General features: G+C 40.5%; 1 protein-coding gene across 1 annotated transcript; it reads left to right on the top strand.

The window, feature by feature from the left end:
- The first annotated feature begins 626 nt into the window (after positions 1 to 626).
- Positions 627 to 9,555, top strand: CD4H9orf57 (chromosome D4 C9orf57 homolog). Its single transcript, XM_042913032.1, has 4 exons — positions 627 to 746; positions 1,288 to 1,346; positions 6,097 to 6,246; positions 9,122 to 9,555. Exons 2-4 carry the CDS (start codon positions 1,298 to 1,300, stop codon positions 9,244 to 9,246), a joined length of 324 nt encoding a protein of 107 aa, XP_042768966.1. The 5' UTR covers positions 627 to 746; positions 1,288 to 1,297; the 3' UTR covers positions 9,247 to 9,555.
- Positions 9,556 to 22,819: the final 13,264 nt, after the last annotated feature.

Raw genomic sequence — 22,819 nt, 5'->3', positions numbered from 1 at the left:
ATAGGGATTAAGGAGTGCACTTGCGATGAGCACCAGGTGACGTGTGGGAGTGTTGAAGCACTGTATTGTACGTCAGAAACGAATATAACACTGTGTGTTAACGAACGTGAGTTTAAATAAAAAGCTTTAAAAAAAAGATATCCAACATATTGATAATGTGGTTACATTTGGGGAAGCCGCGGGGTTTGGTGGGAACGTGGTCAAGTGGGATGTTACTATTCTTGGTATTTTGTTTCAAAAAGAATGCATTAATTTGGAACTAAATATTCATTTAGAAATAAACATTATTTTTTAAAATCAAATGGCTTTCTGAATACACCAACTAAGTTCTGCTATAAAGATTATATGGTATTTTTTTTAATCAAAACCAACTAATTTATATAATGAAGAAATATATGCCCAGAAGGCTCTGTACATCTGAACTAATATATAGCATAGTAAACATAAAAATCTTTAGCCAAATTTAAAGTTAATCAGTTTAAGTGTTGACTTAGTCTTGTATTGATTTTATGAGTAAGGAACTTAAGTTCTGTAGACATAGGCGTGCTCAAGTGAAAAAGTTCCTGTCTATTTCCTTGGACTTGGATGATTTTTACTGTTTAAACTGTTTGGAATGTAGAAGATCAGGAACTTGCCTTGTTGGTTTCAGTTACAACGGACTTCATTACGTCAGAAATTTTACTCGTCATTAACCTCTAAAAAAATTCAAACCTAGGAAAATTCCCCAAAAACCTTCAAGAAGGCAGGTAGGTCATAAATGAAAAGGTCAAAAAATGCTATTTTTTAGCCAATCTATTTCTTTCCCATAATTTTAAGAAGTATTAACTACTGTTAACTATCATGTAATGTTTTACCTTATAAATATGATCATGTGCAGTGAAAGCATTAGTTTATGAGAACGCATACATAAATATTTTCCTTTAGGCTAATAGTTAGAAGGATTTTTAACAGGGTATTATTCTCTATACATTATCAATCTCATTTCATTTTTTTGTTTTTGTTGTAAGCAATTATATTTCAGGAAAGAAAGTAAGGGAGGGAATGGTATTTGGTAATAAAAAAGACAGCTAAACTTAAAATATTCTGGAACTAGAAGTTTTATGGTGAGTTTTTGATAAAGACAGTTACCTTAGTTTCCCTCTTTCATGTCTTAATGAAGAAAATAAAACTCAGCTAGTTATTTCCCTTTTTATAATAGCTAACATAAATGTGTAACTTTATTACTTCCTCCCCAGGAAAGATTTAATGTGGGATGTATCTTTCCTTCCATTTTCTTTTTTTGGCTAGAAATCAAAGAATGAGGATTGTCTTCAGTGATGTTTTTACCTTACTCTGCCTCTTGGATGGTAAGTCATTAAGAAAGCATAAATCAAAAAGAGGGGAAATTATCTAAGAGACTGCAGAATTACAATATCAGTGGAAGATGACCTTAAATAAGGTAATTAAGGTGCTTATAGCAAGGCCTGAGGAAGCACTTTTAAACAGCTAGAGCTAACACTTATTGAGCATTTATGATATGCCAGGAACTGGTTTAAACATCTCATTTGTATTAATTCATTGAACCCTCACGACAACCTATGAGTTAAGTCCTGTTATTTCCCATTTTATAGATGAGAAAACTGCACTGCTAGATGCCGGCCCCATGTTGCTATAGTTATCACTAGGCTGGAGCTAACCAAAGGAGGCTGGAAGCTGTTATAAAAAAGGCAAAGAAAATTAATTAAATTGAATAAGCATAGACACGGGCCTTCTAGCACTTTGCCTGTTAAATGTGCTCTTCACCATCTTCCTTCATTTATAAAAGAACCAATAAAGGAGATAATAGGGCACTTCCAATTCCTTTTACAGAATTCCTAGGTCTCCTCAAATTATTTAGATATGTATGAAGGTAATACCTCCCAACAGGTATGTTCAAGCACCATCATGGGGATTCTCCCTCTAGTAAAGCGGTAAGATGATAACGAAGACAATTGCTCTATGCTGCACCCAGGGTTCTTTTAAAGTCAACAAGATTTAATGGATGAATGAGTCACCTGGGAATCTCGCCAAAATGCAGGTTGGGGTGGGGCCTGAGTTTGCACTTCCAACAAGCCTCTAAGTGATGCTGGTGCTGTTGGTCTGGAGACCACATGTCAGTAGGGAGACTCTAGAACACATCCCAGAGATAAAATTCTAAGATTGAGACTTGGAGACCATGAGGAGCAAATACTGGGGTCACCAACTGAAATGCCTAAAGTGCTTGGTCAGCTAATATCTCTCTTGCATTTTACGTCCTTATACTAGTCTCTTGTAAAAAATGTGGACAGGAGCATATGAATAGGTGAAAGACCACATGAGAACATACCCAGTGTCTTGCATACCATGAAAAATGATTTACGGAGGGGACCATGTTAATTTTGCCAGATACACAGGGAAGTTGTGAGGATAAAAGAAGAAAATTCTGCATGAATAGAAACCTTGAAGTAATGGGTGCCAGGAGGTAAGGAGTGGTTATTTAAAAGGATCATTGCTGGGGCACTCGGGTGGCTCAGTAGGTTAAAGGTCCGACTTCAGCCCAGGTCGTGATCTCACCGTTCATGAGTTCAAGCCCAGCATCGGGCTCTGGCTGACAGCTTGGAGCCTGCTTCTGATTCTGTGTCTGCCTCTCTCTCTGCCCCTCCCCAGCTCGCATTCTCTTTCTCTCTCCCTAACTCTCAAAAATAAAAATAAACACTAAAAAAATTAAAATAAAAAATATCACTATCATCATGATTATAATATATATTTAAATAACTAGATATTATTTAGAATATACCTTTAAATAATCATATGGATGCTATAATAATATAAGCAATAATATAATTATAAAAATAATTACATATAATATATTACATATTATGTAATTATATTTATATAATTTGTATTATAGATTATTTATGTATAATAATATAATATATTTATATTTATATAATCTATATTCATATTTTTAAATTATATACTTTATATAAATATAAAGTATATATAATACATACAAATATATAAAGTATATATACTCTTGAACTTTATATATTATATAAATATGAATATATATTTACATTTATATATGTATGTAATTTAATATATATTTATATTTATATAATATACTTACATTTTTTAATTTTGTAATTTATTTATTTAATAAATATATATAAAGTATATGTATAATATATAAATATATATAAAGTATAAAATACATATAATATAAAGTATGTATAATACATATAAACATATATAAAGTATATATACTCTAGAACTTTACATACTATATAAAGTATAAATATGAATATATATGTATGTAATTTAATATATAATATATATTTATGTAATATACACTTATATTTTTAAGTTATATAATTTATTTATTTATATAAATATATAAAGTATATGTATAATATATAAATATATATAAAGTATATGTATAATATATAAAAATATATAAAGTATATATAATATATAAAGTATACATAATATATAAATATATATAAAGCATATATACTCTAGAACTTTATATATTATATAAAGTATAAATATATACATTTATATTTTATATATATAACTTAAATTTATATATAATTTAGATATAAATTTACATTATAAAAATTTATATACAATATATATTTATATATTTTAAATAAATTTAAATAAATTTATTTTATTTATTTATATAATATATATTTATATACTATTTATATATGTCATATATTATGTGATTGTATTTATATAATTTATATAAATAATGTAATCTATTGGATGTTTCCTGTTAATAAATAAAGTCATAAAATAGTATAGCATACTTCAGAATTAATCATTAAGGAAACTATTCATTTTACATTTAACCCAAAGCTGTAAATTTAGTTGTCAAAGACATATATTTATGTGCTAATGTTAATAAAACCAACAATAAATTTTCAGATAAAAAAGACACTGGAATAAAGGACATGGGATCTGAGAACATATTTATAATTACTCAAGCAAATGAACAGATACAGTCAACAAAAAAGCCTAAAAGCTAAGGTTTCATCTTCAACTGTAAATAACGTCAGAGCCAAGGTTTTAGGAAGAAGATATGGATGCTGGGTGGGGGGATTAGGAGGAGGAGGGACTATGTGAAAGGGAGGGAAAGAAGCCAGAGCAGAACTCCCCCAGGAAAACAGTCCATGGGTCTCTGGCAAGGCAGAGAAAGAGCTGTCCACCACGGAGGAGCCCCTGGCACCACAGTTCTGAGCCAGGCAGTGACCTCGAAGAGCAAGGGGTGAGACTCAGAGGTCACAAGTGCAGGAGGAAAGTTATCTCAGGCATGACTTAAAGATCCAAGCAGCCCTAGTATTCTGGGCAGGCAACTGACTCAGAATCTACTAAGAATCAAAACATCCAGAAAGAAGAGGGCAAGATCAGGACGTTTGGGATACAAAAAGGCAGGCAGCTCTAGGGACATGGGGTGCTTGCTTAGAACAAGGGCTTGAGATTCCAACAAAACCTTTTTATTTTTTTATTTTTTACATTTTTTTCAATGTTTATTTTTGAGAGACGGAGCGTGAGTGGGGAAGGGGCAGAGAGAGAGGGAGACACAGAATCTGAAGCAGGCTTCAGGCTCTGAGCCCTCAGCACAGAGCCCAATGCAGGGATCAAACCCACGAACTGTGAGATCATGACCTGAGCCGAAGTCAGACGCGTAACTGACTGAGCCCCCCAGGCACCCTCAACAGCCTTTTTTAAACTCCTGTCTCTGCCACTTGTACGAGCTACTTAAAATCTTGAGATTTAGTCTTCTTTCATGTGAGACTTGAGCAGTTTAGTACTGGCTTCGAAGACCTACTGTGAACAATGATGGAGCTAATGCATGTAAATTGCCTAGCAGGGTCCTTGGCATAAGCTTAGTTCTTAAGAAAATATTTGTTGATGGATTGTTGATTATGGATTGAAAGTCTGCCTCGCTCAGAGAGAGAACCAACTGTGAAATTTCCAAAGTGTCTTGAGATGAGAATAGTCAACAGAGGTTAATTAGCCTCATCAGCCGACTATTTTCTCTTAAAAGTGATCTTTTCTAACCCTGAAAATGGCAGAGGGAGATGGAAAAAATACAAACTACAAACTGTCTAATAAACTCTTCCTTCGGGTCATCAGTGAATAAGAGTGACATGGCAATGATCTTCCTATGTTAAAAGATGAAAACTATGCACACTGAGGCAGATTTGGACTCAATTTTAGAAGAATCTTTAACAGGCTGAGGTGTTTTTAATGGTGATGAGCTCTCCATCACTAGCCAAGGCTCCCTGTAGAAATTATTATAAAGGCGCTGCCTGAATTCAATGGAACTAGTGGTCCTGAAACACTGGTCTGGACATCTATGTCCCAATCACATGCCCTCCACTGTTTCTGCATATCTACAATACAGATTTCTGAGCCTCACTTCCTATATATTCTAATACAGGTCTATAGGGGCTCTGGGAATTTGTGTTTATTGTATTTTAACTGTTTACGTAAATGAGATGCACAGTCAAATTTGGAAGCCAGTCCTCTAGATAATAGCTAGCTTCCAATCTTGCTTATGCTAAGTTTGAGAATCTCTGGGCCATTTCTGTGTAATCAAAATAAATAACATTTTAAGCCGCTGGATTTGAATGCTGGAGATAACCTGTATGTAAACATTAATCAAGCAATACACAGTCACAGAGAACCTACAATACATAGACATTGAAGTGGGGGCCGCCTAATAGTGACTATATGGCTGAAATTCAAATTTCTGGCTAAATAACTGGTTTGATTTAATTAGGTGCCGAGGAGTCGAGTAAATTTTTCCCAACTAAATTGTTTAGACCACCTGGCCTCATTTCTAATTAGTATCTGTTCGGGGTGCTTCCAATTGCATAAATGTAGCATATGCTTTGAAATTTCTCCCACTCTTGAAATAAAAATAATTTTAATTTATAGGAGTTTTTAGAATTCTTTTTTTAATTGTTGCTTACCTTTTCCAGTTGAAAATCACATTTTTTTTCCCTCCCTTTGTCTCTTCTTCTTTTTTTTTTTTTCCTTTCTGGTCATCACTTCTGTTTTGCCTTTATTTATTTATTTATTTAGTTAGTTATTTATCTTCTGTACCTGGAGGTGCTGGAGGTGTGATTTGTAGATTATGCAACCTCTCAATCCCCTTCCATGGATGTCTTTTGGATCTTGGAACCTGCAAAACAAAACCTGGTCAGTACTGCGTAAAAGAGATTCACGTGAAAGGTAAGTCTTGACACTTAAAAAATATATATATATGAAAATGACGACAGGAAAAAATCCTTATATAAAAGCAAACATCAGTAAACATTTAATATGTGCCAGATGCTGTCCTAAGGGCCTTAACCTGGATGACATTATACCAACAAAACAATGACATGGGCTTGATCTTGTCACTACCCCCATTTTAAAGATGAGAAATCTGAGGCATTGGAAGATTAAGACATGTGCATGGTGTCACACAGCTGATGAGTATTGGAGGCAAGATTCAAATTCAAGTGAATGTCTATACTGCCTCATTCACACCACTCACATCCTCACAAAAAATTAGTAATAGTTTGCAGGGCCCTCCTAAGCACAGAGCCTGTACAAGTGCACAGGTGACATGCCTAGGAAGCCAGCCTTGTCTGCAGAGGTTAAAGGGTAAGTGCAAACGTCCAAACGATGACAACATTAGAAGAAAATACCGAAGAAGACTGAAAGAGAGGAGGCCTCTTGAACATCCAAAAGACCTACGTTGTAAAGGAAATGAAAGATAAATTTGAATACTTCAATATTTTAAGACCTATAAAATGAACGACAACCCCCAAATTTTAAAGATAAAGAATAAACTGGATGAAAATAGTTGGAATATAAATAACAGAAAAAAAGATTCCAGTGATAATTTAGATTAGGTTAGCAATTTTTTAGACAATTTGGGAATTTCCATTGAAATTTTAAATGAACACAGCCTTCTACAAAGCAATTGTATTTCTTGATATCTACTGCAGCAAAATATTCACATGTAACACAAAAAAGAATGATTATCAAGGTTATCCCTCAATATTATATTTAATTGTAAAGTAATGGAAATGACCTAAATGTTTATCTACGGACGAAGTGTACTTCAAACTATGATGCAAGGATGCCTGGGTGGTTCAGTTGGTTGAACATCAGACTCTTGATTTCAGCTCAGGCCATGATCTCAGCGTTGTGGAATCAAGCCCTGTGTCGAGCTCTGCCTTGGGTGTGGAACCTGCTTAGGATTCGCTCTCCCTTTCCCTCTGCTCCTCTCCCCAGATTGGGTACTGTCTCTCTCAATAAACAAACAAATAAACAAACTGAGATGTATATTCAGGCTATGGAATGCTATGCAACACTTACATGAACTAGATCCCTTTGTTAACATGGGAACAATCTCTAAGACATTCTTGAGCAAAAGAAAGGCAGTTGCAGAACAGTAGGCATGGAATACCAACCGTGAATAAACATCTCCACAAGGCAAAACTCTAAATTCCTCTATGGAGTTGGAAGGAGAAAAGAAAAAGTTAGAGATCAAAGTTAGTTGGGAGAGAGGAAGAGAACTTGGGGGTCCCACGTGATGGGTTTTGGTATTAAGAGGGTTATTTGTGCTTATTCAGTCCACTCTCTAAGCCCCGTGTTCCCTCTGGCTCATGCCTCTGCCGGTCAGAACCCCTTCCTTCTAGAAGGGGAGAGGTGCCAGGGACCCCTGGAGCCATGAGATGCTGGCTCCCGGTGATTGCTCTTGTCTTTCAAAATGTGGACACACACTCACTCATCAAGGCAGCTGAACTTCAGAACAAGTGCCAAAGGTCTCTGCACATGAGTCTGGAGGCTGATGTGTCAAAATATTGACAATGGCTCTTGACCGGTCAAGGACCTAGTCTGACTCCAGTGTCGTGGGCACAGCAGTTTCCTAACTTGCAAATTTTGTCGTGAAACAAATAGAACTGGAACACTTTGAGAGCTTTATTAACAGGGTTTCTCACCCTTGACACTATTAACACTTTGGCAGGATAGTTCATTGTTATGCAGGGCTATATTATGGACCGTAGGAGGTTTAGCATGTCACTCCACGCAAGTAAGATCTTCCAAGTTGTAACAACAAAAATGTTTCTGGGCATTATCTACTGTCCAGGGGGTGGGAGGCAAAATTGCCCCTGGTTGAGTGACTACTGTTTTGAGAAGTTTCCAACCATCACACGTTTGGCTGCCTTTGGGGAACTGCTCCTTCGTGTTCTCCCTTCATACACGTGGAAGGCGGTGGGGGTGGGGGGGAGGCTGGGCAGGATTACAGGACAACACTATCCCTTATTTTGCACTTGTGTTTATTTTTCACATTTTGTGCAGTGAACATGCATTACTTCCAAAATCAGGGTGAAAATTAAACGAAGTCAAGGACACACTTCCCTTTCTGAGAAGCACTTACACATCCAAATGATCCTTCTGTGGATTAAGCCCTTTGAATAACTCATGACCTGGGTTAAGCTGGGGAATGATAATGGAAGCTAACACTTCAGAAAGTTTTACAAGTCAGTGGCAATTGCATGGGTTTTATCATCTGAAATTGAAAGCTATTTTGCTTTCAAATTTGAAAGCTACTGTATTGCAATGTAGCTAACTAGAATACATTTAGGTGGGAGTTCTTAAAGACAAAATGTATCTTCATAAACCTAGAAGTTTTGCTTTGTCTTTGTTTCTTTTGTTTGTTTGTTTGTTTATTTTTGAGAGAGAAAGAGAGCCCACGGGAGAGGCACAGAGAGAGGGGAACAGAGGATCTGAAGTGCACCCTGTGCTGACAGCAGAGAGCCCAAAGCAGGGCTCAGACCCACAAACCCTGAGATCATGACCTGATCCGAAGTCAGATGCTTAACCGACTGAGCCACCCAGGAACCCTGTTACTTTTTTTTTTTTTTAACCTGTTAGTTTGAAGCATCTAAGTCAGGTAGGTTGCACTTCACAAGGAATTTCCTTACCCCTACCCCCCCCCCCCACATGGGGCTTGAACCCCATGATAGATTTACAACCCCAAGATAGATTTGCATGTTGTACTGACTGGGCCAGCCGGGCACCCCAACCCTACCTCTTTTGTTTCCCTCAGGTGGAATTCAGTGGTATTCCATTCAAGGTTGCACAGAGACCCAAGATGAGTGCTTCAAGAGAGTAACAAAGCCTTCTGGAATTCTCTCTACTCACTGTTGCCTTTATTCCTTGTGCAATCTTTGAGCCAGTGGCCCATTTCCAAGTTGTTTGACTGATCAACTGCCTCAGAGTCTGATCTGGTCATCACAAGACAACAGGCTGCCATTAATCCACCCTCTGCAAAACACCTCCTATCTCTGCAGGTCATACGAGTTGTGGTCTAAAACCAGTTCTGGTTTTCAAGGTGCCCCCCTTCTTCCCCACCACCTCCAACTTCTCCCAGAAACATCCTTTTTCAACACTATGTCTCTCCTCTCCTCTTTCTGCTCAGTTCCCTTTCTGGTGACTTCAAAGCTACAAAGAAGTAAAAACGTATTTCCCTGAGGCAAATAATGCATATCGTCTCTAGTTTACTGGTTTCCTTAAATATTTCCGCATTCCGAAATACAGTTACAAATAGATTGTATCACAAGATACCAAGGGACCTCAGAATGTTCATTTGGCTTCCAAAGCAAACTGCCTTGTTTTGGGGGAGTAATTTATGGCATAGGAGGAACTGATTTAACAAATTCCATAGGAAAAATAAGTCACAAATAAGAAAACCAGGCCTGTGAGATCTATGAACCCAAATGCAAAGAGCTCTGGCAGGTGTATCTTCTTTTCCGTTCTTTCTTTTTTTTTTTTTTTTTTAATGTTTATTTATTTCTGAGAGAGAGAGACAGAGTGCAAGCAGGGGAGGGGCAGAGAGAGAGGGAAACACAGAATCCAAAGCAGGCTCCCGGCTCTGAGCTGTCAGTAGGGAGCCAGATGCGGGGCTCGAACTCAAGAACTGTGAGATTATGACCTGAGCCAACATCCCACGCCTAACCAACTGAACCACCCGGGCGCCTACACTTATTTTTCCGGTCCGTATTTGGATCTGTCCAAATGCTGGATTTCCACACCATAGCCACGTGTCCGTGCTTTGGCTCTTCTAACATTGGCAGGCGAAGCAATTCATTTTGAGCAAAGAACAGGTGCCCATCCACAAGGAATGTTAAAGGACTGTGAATATACTTTGGCCTCCATATTGTACCACATATTCAATTATTCTCACTCAGTGCTCTACTTAAGCTGCCTCCAAGTTACTTCATTTAAAATGTTAAAGTTGTTTTTCTCTGTGTTTTCAGGAGTTTGAGAAATCCAAATGGTAAATAATAAATTGCCACAAAACCTTCTTTGTTGTCTTTTCCTCAGAACCTAAAGCAGTATCTCACATACAGCTGGCCATCAATAAATGCTCTTCTATACCCTTTTAAGAAAAAGAAGTGTAAAAAAAAACAGCGGGGGCACCTGGGTGGCTCAGTCGGTTGAGCGTCCAACTTCAGCCCAGGTTCTGATCCCACGCTTTGTGGGTTCCAGCCCCACATCGGGCTCTGTGCTGACGGCTCAGAGCCTGGAGCCTGCTTCAGATTCTGTGTCTCCCTCATGCTCTGCCTCTCCTGCACTCTGTCTCTGTCTCCCAAAAATAAATAAACATTTTTTTAAAATTTATAAAAAAAAAAAAAAGCCCAAGGATTTAGACCATATTTATGAACTAAAGAAAAAGTTTCTTCATCCTAAGATTTAAGTTCATTTGCCATTATTCTGTCACTTTACACATTAGCCACATTGTTAAACAGATTGGTGAACTTCATGGAGACATGACTTTTAGTTGTTTTTTTATACATAATGTTATTTACCCAATGTCACAGGAGGAAACAAATGACAAGCTCAGACAATCGGTGACTAGCTCCATAAAGCTTCCCAAACTTAACTTGAAATCCCAGTGATGTAACGAGAAGAAAAGAAGGAAGCAGGTACCCTTTTTTTGTGCCACTAACTGGGCATTGACCTTGGCAGGTCACCTTGGAGTCTCTGTACTTCATCCTCCTCACATACAAAATGAAAAGGATTGGATCACATAATCTCTCAGATCCCTTCAAGTCCCCATACTTTATGACTTGACATTGACTCCTCTGGTGCTGAAGGTCTAGGAGACAGACCCTGGTTACATGGTCAGCACTCCTGTAGCACAGTGGAGTCCAGGAAACCTAAAGGAGAAATGGAAGTCATGACAAGCAGTGACCATCACTGGAGCACTTGACTGCCTGCATGCCAACATGACCCAAAAGTCACATAGAACAAAAATAATTTTCACATCCTTGATGTGGTATGCTGAACGATGCCTCTCCAGAGATGCCCACATTCTAATCCCTGGAAGCTGGGAATATGTTATGTTATGATGGCAAAGGGGACTTTGTAGATGAGCTTAGAGATTTTGAGATTAGATTCTCCTGGATTTATCTGGGTGGGCCCAATGCAATCACAAGGTCTTTATAACAGGGAAGTAGGATGGTCAGAGAGGGATTTGCAGACGCTCCACGCTGGCTTTGAACATGGAGAAAGGGGTCACAAGCCAAGGAATGTGGGCAACCTCTAGAAACTGGAAAAGTCAAGACAACAGATTCTCCTCTAGAGTTTCCAGAAGAAACAAAGCCCTGCAGACACATTTTCAACCTCTAACACCCATAATGGTAAGATAAATTTGCTTAAAAAAATTTTAGAGGGGTGCCTGGGTGGCTCAATTGGTTAAGTGACCGACTTCGGCTCAGGTCATGACCTCACGGTTGGTGAGTTTGAGCTCCTTGTCGGGCTATGTGCTGACAGCTCAGAGCCTGGAGCCTGCTTCGGATTCTGTGTCTCCCCCTCTCCCTACCCCTCCCCTGCTCACACTCTGTGTCTCTCGGTCTCTCAATAATAAATAATTGTTAAAAAAAATTTTAGAGATAAGTGACATGTAACATATTCATTTTAGGTGTGAAACATAATTATTTTATATTTGTGTGTATTACAAAATGATCACCACCATACATGTACCTTAACATCCAACACTATACACAGTTACAGAACATCTGCTTTCTTTTTACATGATTTGTTATAGTATTTGTCATGGGAAACAAATACATTTGATCACGCACAGGATGATATGGTGTCTCCCCTCCGCCCAAGGTTTACACACCCAACACTTGGTTTACATGAATCTGATTTCAAGAGAGGTATCTCAGTGTCCTATTATGTCCCTTTCATCCTAACAATTTCTCAGTCATGATTTCCCTTGAAACACACAGATGGCCTATAGACATGTGATCACATCTTTCCAGCCTACGCCTCCCACTCAAGCCTCTATCCATTCAAGATAAAAGTTTATTCTTTGCTTATCCCTCACACCTAAAGACAAAGTGATAGCCTGATTTTTATCAGTTTATAAGACATCAGACTGAGGGGTCAATGGATCTGAGGACCTCGCTTGATCCTCTGAATATGAGGTTGGCTTCCTTGTTAATAACATTCTTTCCTGCAACTGAAAAAGAAGCTTCAGTGGTGAATGCCCCATAATTTACTTATGAGAAAAGCCTTTGCAATCAATCAACTGGGGGCATATGGAAGATGTGGCAGGGAAGAGACGGAATTTATTCCATTAGCAGAGGAGGGATAGGATGTTTTGTCCTGCTGGCACTCAGTTTCAAGATTTTCAGAAGTTCCTGTGAGAACACTTTATAAGTGAGATGGCCACTGCTGTCTTCCCCAGTATACTGATGAGGAGTCTGAGGCCCCATAGCTCATAGGTGGCGGGGGGGGGGGGGGGGGGGGGAGGCTTGTGGTGTGATGTACTATGTGATCTTCTCTCCATCACAAATGCCAGGCCCCGGGGGAGCCATAGAAGCAGACAAGAAGCTGAGCCAGCGTGATGATACAACTGACTCCTTGGCACAGCTGTATGAGACACAAGACTTGGGGGTCTCTGAAAGAAGCATAAGAGTGAAGAAATAGAAGGAAATGGGATGGTTGATGACTGACCTCTTGAGTTTCCAAAGCAACTCTGAGTCTGACTCAGGACTTTGGACAGAAAGAAAAATTTCATTAGATGACAATGGGAAAAATCCGGAGCCCTGAATGTTGCACGCTATGTCCACAGGCAGTCATCTTTTTTTGTTTGTTTTAATTTTCTTCAGTAGAGGACTCCATGTGCTGATACTTTTCTGGCTAAAACTGAATGCTGGAGACATGGGAAACACCCACATCCTTGGGGAGATCGGGGGCCATTGCAGCACTGACTGATTGTCCAGAAGAGTAAACATTCTCCCTCTAAGGCACCAACTCATATTTCTGAAGGTCCTAGAACTAAAGGCACTAGAGGTGGCTGTACTCGCTGGTGGACACGTTTCTATCTTGCATTTCATTGATCTTTGCAGACCACCACTGGTAAGTCATGCTGTAACCTCTTTTGGTGGCACCTCAAATCCTAACACTCCAATTAACAGGACAGATCCAGAAAGGCAGACCCATAATCTATCCTTCCCATAACTTGGTGGTGTGAGTGTATTTTCTACCTTCTCGGGCCCACAGACAGTGAATAAAGTCAAGAGATCTGCCATCAGAAATTATTGTGTAGAAAGGAACTTCCAGACAGAGCCATAGCTAGCAATTTTGGTGCCAGGGCAAGCACAAAATATGCCCTCAAATTAACTTTGGAATTCATGTCTTGGCTCCTATATTGGTGTTATTGATAATACTTACCATCTGGTGGTTTCCTGTTTCAACTAATTCTTGCTAACTAGGTATTTTTTTTTAATTTTTTTTTTAATGTTTATTTATTTTTGAGATAGAGAGAGACAGAGCATGAACGGGGGAGGGGCAGAGAGAGAGGGAGACACAGAATCGGAAGCAGGCTCCAGGCTCTGAGCCATCAGCCCAGAGCCCGACGCGGGGCTCGGACTCACGCAAGATCGTGACCTGAGCTGAAGTCGGACGCTTAACCGACTGAGCCACCCAGGCGCCCCTGCTAACTAGGTATTAAGCTCAGTGATCCTACATGCATGCGCTGTTGGATTAATTGCACAATCATTTTTAAAATTGACACACTGCCGGGCGCCTGGGTGGCTCAGTCAGTTGAGCGTCCGACTTGGGCTCAGGTCATGTTCTCGCAGTGTGTGAGTTCCAGCCCCACATCGGGCTCTGTGCTGACAGCTCAGAGCCTGGAGCCTGCTTCAGATTCTGTGTCTCCCTCTCTCTGCCCCTTCTCTGCTCATGCTCTGTCTCTCTCTGTCTCAAAAATAAATAAAAACATTTTTAAAAAATTAAAAAAAAATTGACACACTGTAGATTTCAGAGCCCTGGGGCAATAGCATAGTGGCCAGGTAGAGTAACAGCTCTGATTATGCAGAAAGAAGAGACAGCAAGAACTAGTAGTCAGTGACGGTAGGAATGGGAAGCACAGAGGACTCTTTAATTTGATAAATATTTACCGAGCAATTCCTACATGTCAGGTACAGTGGAGGTGATGAGGATACATCAGTGAGTAATTTAGATGTTCACGCAGTTACTTCCAGTATGCGGGAAGAAATCACAAAAATAGGCACTTGTCATATAATATAGTAGGTCTGAAATATTAATAATTACAGGATGATATATGGAGTTCAAAAGGAAGGTACCCACCCCAATGATGGTCACAAAAGGCTGTCAAAGCAAGTATGACTAAGCCAAAATCTGAACGGTGGGGAATCAACCAGAACAGCTGGGAGATTGGAGGTTTCTGTTGCTTGAGATCCAGAGTCCTGAAGAACACAGAATCTCCCCCAGAAAAGCCTAAGGGCAGTGGATGAACAGCTTTTCATTTTAGGAAAGTCAAAGTGGCTTCAGTTTGGAAAATAAGTGGAACTAGAGGCTAGGAGAGCATTTAGGCTTTTGCTGCAAGCCAGGTGAGAGATGATGGTGTGCCTACAATAGGTAAGTGGCAGCGGGCATCTAAGAAGAAGTATTTCTTGCACTTACTAAGTGCAGGAAGCCTTCCAGGTTCCAGGGATACACCAGTGGACAAGTTCCTGCTTTTAGACAGCTTACCTTGTAGTGGATCTTACGTTGTAGTGGAACAAGCAATAAATAGCCTAATGTCTCATAACTTGATGTCAAGCAAATACCATGGAAATAAAGTTAGATGGGTTAAGGTGATGATACATGCTCTATTTTATTTTATTTTATTTATTTTAATTTTTTTTAACGTTTATTTATTTTTGAGACAGAGAGAGACAGAGCATGAACGGGGGAGGGTCAGAGAGAGGGAGACACAGAATCTGAAACAGGCCCCAGGCTCTGAGCTGTCAGCACAGAGCCCGACGCGGGGCTCGAACTCACAGACCGCGAGATCATGACCTGAGCCGAAGTTCTACCGCTCAACCGACTGAGCCACCCAGGCGCCCCTACATGCTCTGTTTTATACAGGATGGGTAGAGCAAGCCATCTCTAAGCGGAGACCTGAAAGAGATAGAAGGTAAGTCATCTACGACGTGGAAGGTGAGCATTTATAGGCAGCAGGAACCTCAATGTTCTCCTCTGGATATATTAAGCTTGAGATGCTGATTAGACACCCCTATGGAGATGCTCACATGCGGTCAAATATGCAAGTCTGAACTCAAGAGAGAGGTCTGGCTGGAGAGACAGAAATTTGAGGTTCATCAGCAAAAATACATTATTAAATACCTTTGACCTGGATGAGACCACTTGAGGAATGAGTGTAGGTCTGAACCCTGGGACCCTGGGAAATTTCGTGGTAGAAGAGAAGAGAAAGAATGGCCCAACTTCTGCATTGGAGAAGTCCACTTAATAGAGGCTGGAAGAGATGTTCCAAAAGAGCCCTTCCACAGAATCTGCCACAGTGACGGAGGTGGTCTGTAGAAAAAGACAGTGGGAAGGAAGGCCAAGAGAGAGTCCAGCTTATTGAATTTTCAGTTGCATTCACCTATGAAAATGGCACTAGGCGTTTGGGCATATGGATTTGAAGCTCAAGGGGGAAATAATAGCTGGGGATAGATTCGTGCACCCAGCATCTAGGTCAAAAAATAAGGTCAGTATAAAGAATGAGAAAAGAGAAGATAACTTTTAGAAAGACATTCATCAAATGTGGTTCAGAAGAAATGAGAAAGCAATGTATAAAGGCTCAAGGCTAGGTTCAGGTTATTGCAGAAAAGGAACACATGTTAGGACTTAGCATATGAAAAGTGGCTAAGCTTCAACCCTGGGGTGAAGTGGAATAAGGTTTATGTTACAAGAAGAGCAGAGTCTCTGAAGCTAAAAAATACCAAGGCTCTAAGTTTCAGTTCTACCATTTACTAATCACGTGACCCTGAACCATTTACCCAACTTTCTGAACTTCAATTCCCTTCTTTGTAAAACAAAGTCACTGACATCTACTTTACTGGATCTTACATGTACTGGATCTGTTACATGATCGATGCTCACTACCTACTCCTTTCTCTCTGCCCTGAAAGTTTTCATCAAGAAGAGCAGGGCAGGATAAGTAGCAATACTAAAAATGGGAGTGTCTGGAGGGGCAGCTGGTGGCTCAGTCGGTTAAGTGTCTGACTTTGGCTCAGGGCATGATCTCACAGTTCCTGAGTTTGAGCCCTGCATCGAGTTCTATGCTGTCAGGACTGAGCCTGCTTTAGATCCTGTATTCCCCACCCACCCACTCTCAAAAATGAATAAACATTTAAAAAAATTAAAAACTAAAGATCGCCATTTAATTCCATGATGAGGAGGGATCACGGAAGAAGAAAGGGCCATGGTACAAAGAGAGAAACAGATCCATGAAAGGGGAATGCAAGACAAAACAACTGTAGAGAAAAGGAGCCGAGCAGCGGCTTGGGAAAACACACTGCTACCGAAGAGTCACATGATCTCTGGCAAGGACTTGATGTCACAGCCTCCATTCCACCATCCAGAAAAGACAGGACTGTTTTATAGTCCCTGAGAGTCTCACAAGCACCCACTGCTGATGGTTCCCAATGGGTGTGGGGTGGAGGAAAGCAATCCATGAACTTGGAGAAAAAAAATTATACCTTGATTCCTTTATTTTCACTCATCTGTAACTGAAATTGAGCACTTCCTTCTATAATGAATAAAACAAGCATGTCACGATAGTAATAGAAGTACCTGTGACTTTGTTATCAAAAAAGTAAGATATTTTTATATCATATTTTTGTTTTACAGACAAAAACTTTTGTTATGCAGACTATCTCCAGATATCACTTATGCTCATCAACGCTTAGAAATTAGAGTAGTCATCATATCCAGCACTAATATCTTAATAAAGAAGCACATGTATTATCATTTATTGGGGTATTTCATATTTCAATAGTCCTTTGTAATCCTACATATTTTATTTGAAGCATTTGGAAAGAGTATTCTGAAAAAGGGTCTATTTGTGTTATCTGTTCCTATGTAACAAATCACCACAAAACTTCACGGTTTAAAACAACGATCCTCTGATTATTATTATTATCTCTCATGGTTCTGGGGCTGACAGCTCCACTGAGGAATTCCTGCTTGCGGTCTCATGGAAATACAGAGTAGCTGGGACTGGAATGATCCATTTACGTGTTTAGCACCTAGGCTGGGAGGACCTGAACAGCCAGGAGCTAGGACAGGGCAGAGCTCATTCAGAATCTCTAATTTTTTTTTTAACTTTTTGAATTGTTGTTTATTTTTTTCATCATGATAAATGTACTCTTTAATTCCCCGCGCCACCCCTGCCCTGAATCTCTTTCAGAGAATTTCCACGTGGTTGAACATGGCAGCTTCAGGGTTGCCCAACTTCTTACAATGGCAGCTCAGAGTGTCGAGAGACAAAGCCAGACAGAAGCTGTACCACCTTTTATTGCTTATCTGCAAAGTCCTGTGGCACTTCACCCTCCTCTATGAGTTGAGGCAGCCACGAAGACCCACGCAGGTTCATGGGGAGAGTCCACAGACTCCACCACTTGGTGGGAAAGAAATAAGCTTTTGGGAAAAAATGAGACCCAAGATATGGTTGAGGCCATTTTTGTAAGATAGTCTACCACAGGACCCATAAATTTCACCAGCCTATCAAATGGGTTCGTTGCACTGGGGGAACAAAAAAAGTGCTAAGAAACATGGATGGAACTGGAGAGTGTGATGCTAAGTGAAATAAGCCATACAGAGAAAGACAGATACCATATGGTTTCACTCTTATGTGGATCCTGAGAAACATAACAGAAACCCATGGGGGAGGGGAAGGAAAAAAAAAAAAAAAAAAGAGGTTAGAGTGGGAGAGAGCCAAAGCATAAGAGACTGTCAAAAACTGAGAACAAACTGAGGGTTGATGGGGGGTGGGAGGGAGGGCAGGGTGGGAGGGAGGGCAGGGTGGGTGATGGGTATTGAGGAGGGCACCTTTTGGGATGAGCACTGGGTGTTGTATGGAAACCAATTTGACAGTAAATTTCATATATTAAAAAATAAAAAAAAAATAAAATAAAATAAAATGCTTGTGTCAAGGTTAAAAAAAAAAAAAAAAAAAGTGCTAAGAATCCCCTTCTAGAACCTCATCACAACGGAAGTTCACTCACGTTACATAACTCACCTTAAGATACAAATCATTTCTTCTGGATCTTGTCTGCTGATCACATCTAGTCTACTGTCTGGTTCATTTGTTCATTTTCTGTGTTGATCTTTTCTTTGAAACTATCTCTTCCAATGACCCCCACCTCCAAAACATAACACAAGCGTACACGTGAACACACACACACACACACACACACACACACACACACTCGGACACATACTCTTCTAGATTTCATTTTCTGGGCATAAATCCTCCATCAGAACCCCAATGAGCCTGTTTGAAAGTCATCAGAGGGACAACTGGGTGGCTCAGTCAGTTAAGTGTCTGGCTCTTGATTTCGGCTCAGGTCATGATCTCCCAGTTTGTGAGTTCCAGCCCTGCATCAGGCTCTGTGGCAGAGCCTGCTTGGGATTCTCTCTCTCTCTCTCTCTCTCTCTCTCTGCCCCTGCCCTGCTTGTGCACGCATACTGTCTCTCAAAATAAATAAAGCTTAAAAAAAGAAAAGAAAAGAAAGTCACCAGAGAATCCTATTCTCTATCTTTCTGGATTATATTTGTCTAAGCAACTGAACGTCCCTGGTGAAAACAGTGTTAACAAACCCTTCGGCCCTTGGCTCTCAAGCCTGGAGCCGGGCCTCAGCGCACCAGAGCCTCCCTGCGGCTGCGCTGCCCTGGACGCCTCTGCCATCTGGTGGCCAACAGTGGTATAACCGCGCCCTGCTAGTCCAGCCAACCAGCCTCCTGCACTCCTTTCTCCTCATCCATCAAGCCAAAATGCCCTAGCTGTAATCTCTAGTTTCCAGTGTCCTGCACCAACGAATGCAGAGGCAAGAGCCTTGCGTTACCAAAACACATGTGATCTTTGTGGCTAGTAAACGCGCCAAAACCTGGAACAGTGCCTGTGCAGGTGATGTGACGTCCAATAAATACTTGGGGATGAAAAAGAGAAGAGGAAAGGTAATGCTTGGAGCATAACGAATCAATCGGTCCAGTGGGCTATGTAACTCTGAAGTTCAAAAAACAAGTGAGAATCTTCTACACATTGCTGAAGACCACAGGTGGATTCCATCCTAGCTGCCCAACTGGCCAGCTGTGGGCAAGTTATCTAACTTCTCTGATCCTTGGTGTCCTCATCGACAATGTGATTATAACATTTACCCGGTACAGTTATTCTGGAAAGTAAATGAAATACCTTATTAAAAACACCTAGCCTAGCGACTAGCAGGGAGAAAGTGCCCCGTCACTGCTTTAATTAATGTTTCTATAAAGATGGTTCAAAATGTCAGAATCTTTTTTGTTAAGACTAGGCAAACACTCATGTGCTTCTGGTAAGAAAGCGATGCTAGAAATTTAGAGGGGGGTTAGATATGCAGAAAAACCTGAGAAGTTGGGACTAGGACTTTTTACTCATGGAGAAGCCATTTACAACCTTTTTTTTTTTTTTTAAATAAAGGCTCTCTCATGAAAAATGGTAATGGGCCACTGTCCCACCTCATGTCCACTAAAGGAAGAACTGGAGGGAATGAGGCCAAATGGTTTGTTAGTAATTATGCTGAAACCAGAAATACCTCAAAGAATTTTATGGATCCTTTTTAAGATTCTACTCTCAAAAGAATTATATTTCTCCTTAAATAGAATCAAGTCCCAGCTATAGACTGGCAGAATACGGTCTGAAGTGTCACCTCCAAAGTGGAAGAGGCCTAATGTAATCAACCTGCCACCAAGCAGCTGGCTGATGTCCTTCAGACAGCATACCCTACTGAGGGTGCGATTTCCTTCTCTGACGCTAACATGCTGGAAATTCAGCATTGGCAGTAGCCAGTAGCCAACAGGTTGCCTTGTGAGAGGCAGCCCATTCTTTTGGGAAAAGGCAGAGCCTCCATTCCTACCGGTATGGCCAACTCCTTGCTCAAGCAATGGGTGGCCAGGGAGAGATATTGGCTGCTATTCACTGAGTAGGTCATCCTGTCCCCCTGGTTATTGAGCATCCCCCTGGAGCAGATGCCCTTGTGCCCACTCCTATAGGTCCACCTTCATGTCTCCAACCTTCCAATCTTGCTAGTTTCATGTCCCTGACTAACTAACCAAGCCATCTGTCCCTGCCTGGAAACCTATGTGTATCCATATCACTGCCCACTTCTCCTCCCCTACAAAGCAAACAACCAAGTGCACCAGTTGTATCTCTGTCCACTGGGAGAATTCCCTTCAGCCTGTCCTTGAAAGTCAATATTGAAAGACTATAGTGTGACAACTGTCCATCTTCTTCCTCCTCCAATACACTGATGAACCAGACACAAGAATTTTCCTCTCCTACCACTGGATCATCTAGAAGCTACTGTGAGATCATGTGCATGAATTGAGGAAAAGGCACTAGTGTCACAAAGGTGACACTCTCTAGACCTGCTTGGACGTGACCTTTATGAACCATTTCATCATACGATGGATTGTGGCAGCTCCTGTGACTCAGTGGTCATGATGATGTCCAGCCCATGGTGAGCAACACTATTCTCATCACTATGATCAGTTACTCAGTCTTTACAGAACCTCTTTTCCTATAGTGAGTGGTTCTCTGCTACAGAAGGCATGATTATGTCCAGAACCCTGTAAATCTGTGCTGCAATTCTCCTAGTGGAGGAGGTCAGAGACTAAACACTAGATATACACATAGATACATCTAGCACAGATACATCCTAGCATGACTGGATCTGCTGGATCATTTAGCACAAGTTTGGGGCAGATTGCTATATAACCTTAGCCTACGGTAAAGTCCTCCCTTGTTCTGCTCTCCACTCAAAACTGGTTATGTCCCAAATCCAAAGAGACCCAATAAGCATTAAGCCTCCCTCTTAGTGGCTGAGGGCACAATGTGCTAGAATTTGGTTTTCTACTGAAAGAAGATATCCCAGCAAACCCCAGGCAATTGGACCTCTAATAACTGTCCCAATATGGCAGCCCTCTGAATATTTTTCATTTTATCTTTCATCCTTTGGAGAACATAACTCTAACTAAAGCATATACAGTATATGCTACTTTCTGTTCACCAGGTCAAATTAATATTATATCAATGCTATAATGGATCAACATGTTATGTTGCAAAATATCAAGAGGGTCAAGGTCCATGGAGATTATTTTGTGTCAGCTATCAGGAGAGTTAATATAACCTTAGTCCAAGCCAGTGAGTACATCACTGTCTGCTCTATGTTGTGAACACCTTGGACATCTGTTACTGACAGAATTGGGGGGAAAAAAGAAACTACATTCCCCATATGGGGAGCAGCCACTTATGGCATACTCCAATAGCCACATATGGAGTAGCAGATCTGTAACAAATAGATGCCACATATATTACAGCAGCTATCATTGGGGCTACCTTTGTTTAAGTTGATACAGCCGACCTTTATTGCAACCATCCATCTGGTTTTTGCAAAGGTTATGCAACTGAATTGAATAGGAATATAATGGGGAGCCTTTAACATTTTGAGCTCAGACCCTACACCTATATGGACAGGGCTCATATGAAACTTCCCCAGTGTGGACTTCTACTGGGGGGAAGAATTACAGGAATATGTACTGTATTTACTTGCTGGAGGGTTGCAGAAGCCTACCTTCAGGGACCCATCCCCCCTTTCAGAAGGCTTTGTGTGTCAGAACTACTGAAATATGAAAACCGGAAGAGAAATCATTTATAGTGGAAACTGACATCACTCTTTGGCTCATCAAGTCTTATTTTCTTTCTGGTTATAGTAATCAAGCATTCCCCAGTTGGTGACCCATTTGTCTCAGCCTCGAGAACACCATAGTCTATTAACCATCACTGCAGATCCTTGCAGGTCAAGGCGCTCTGCCTGACACTCCTCTTGCTGGTCATTATAATATCTATGTCTCCCTTGCGCCTGATGCTTACATGCTGCCACTGGTCTCTGTTATTCTGAAATCTTACTGCTCCCATCGACACCAGGAGGATCATTTCTGCAACGGCACCTACTACCGTCAGTCCCAGCCTACAAAGGCAGCCACGACTGACACTTTCAGTGATTCTGGTGCCTCTTGCTAGTGCATTCCTCATCTCCTTTATAAAAGGGGTACCTTCTGAGCCCTCTTTGAGAATCTAGTCAGCAGGCAGCTTCCCCAATCTTATCTAATAAATCTATTCTAGCATGCCCACCTCTCTGAGCATAGGGACCCCGTCCTCCATATGCTTCTACATCATGTTTAAGCT

The sequence above is a fragment of the Panthera leo genome, chromosome D4 (genome assembly GCF_018350215.1).
Source record: "Panthera leo isolate Ple1 chromosome D4, P.leo_Ple1_pat1.1, whole genome shotgun sequence".
NCBI lineage: Eukaryota > Metazoa > Chordata > Mammalia > Carnivora > Felidae > Panthera > Panthera leo.
This window is presented reverse-complemented; position numbering and strand designations above follow the sequence as displayed.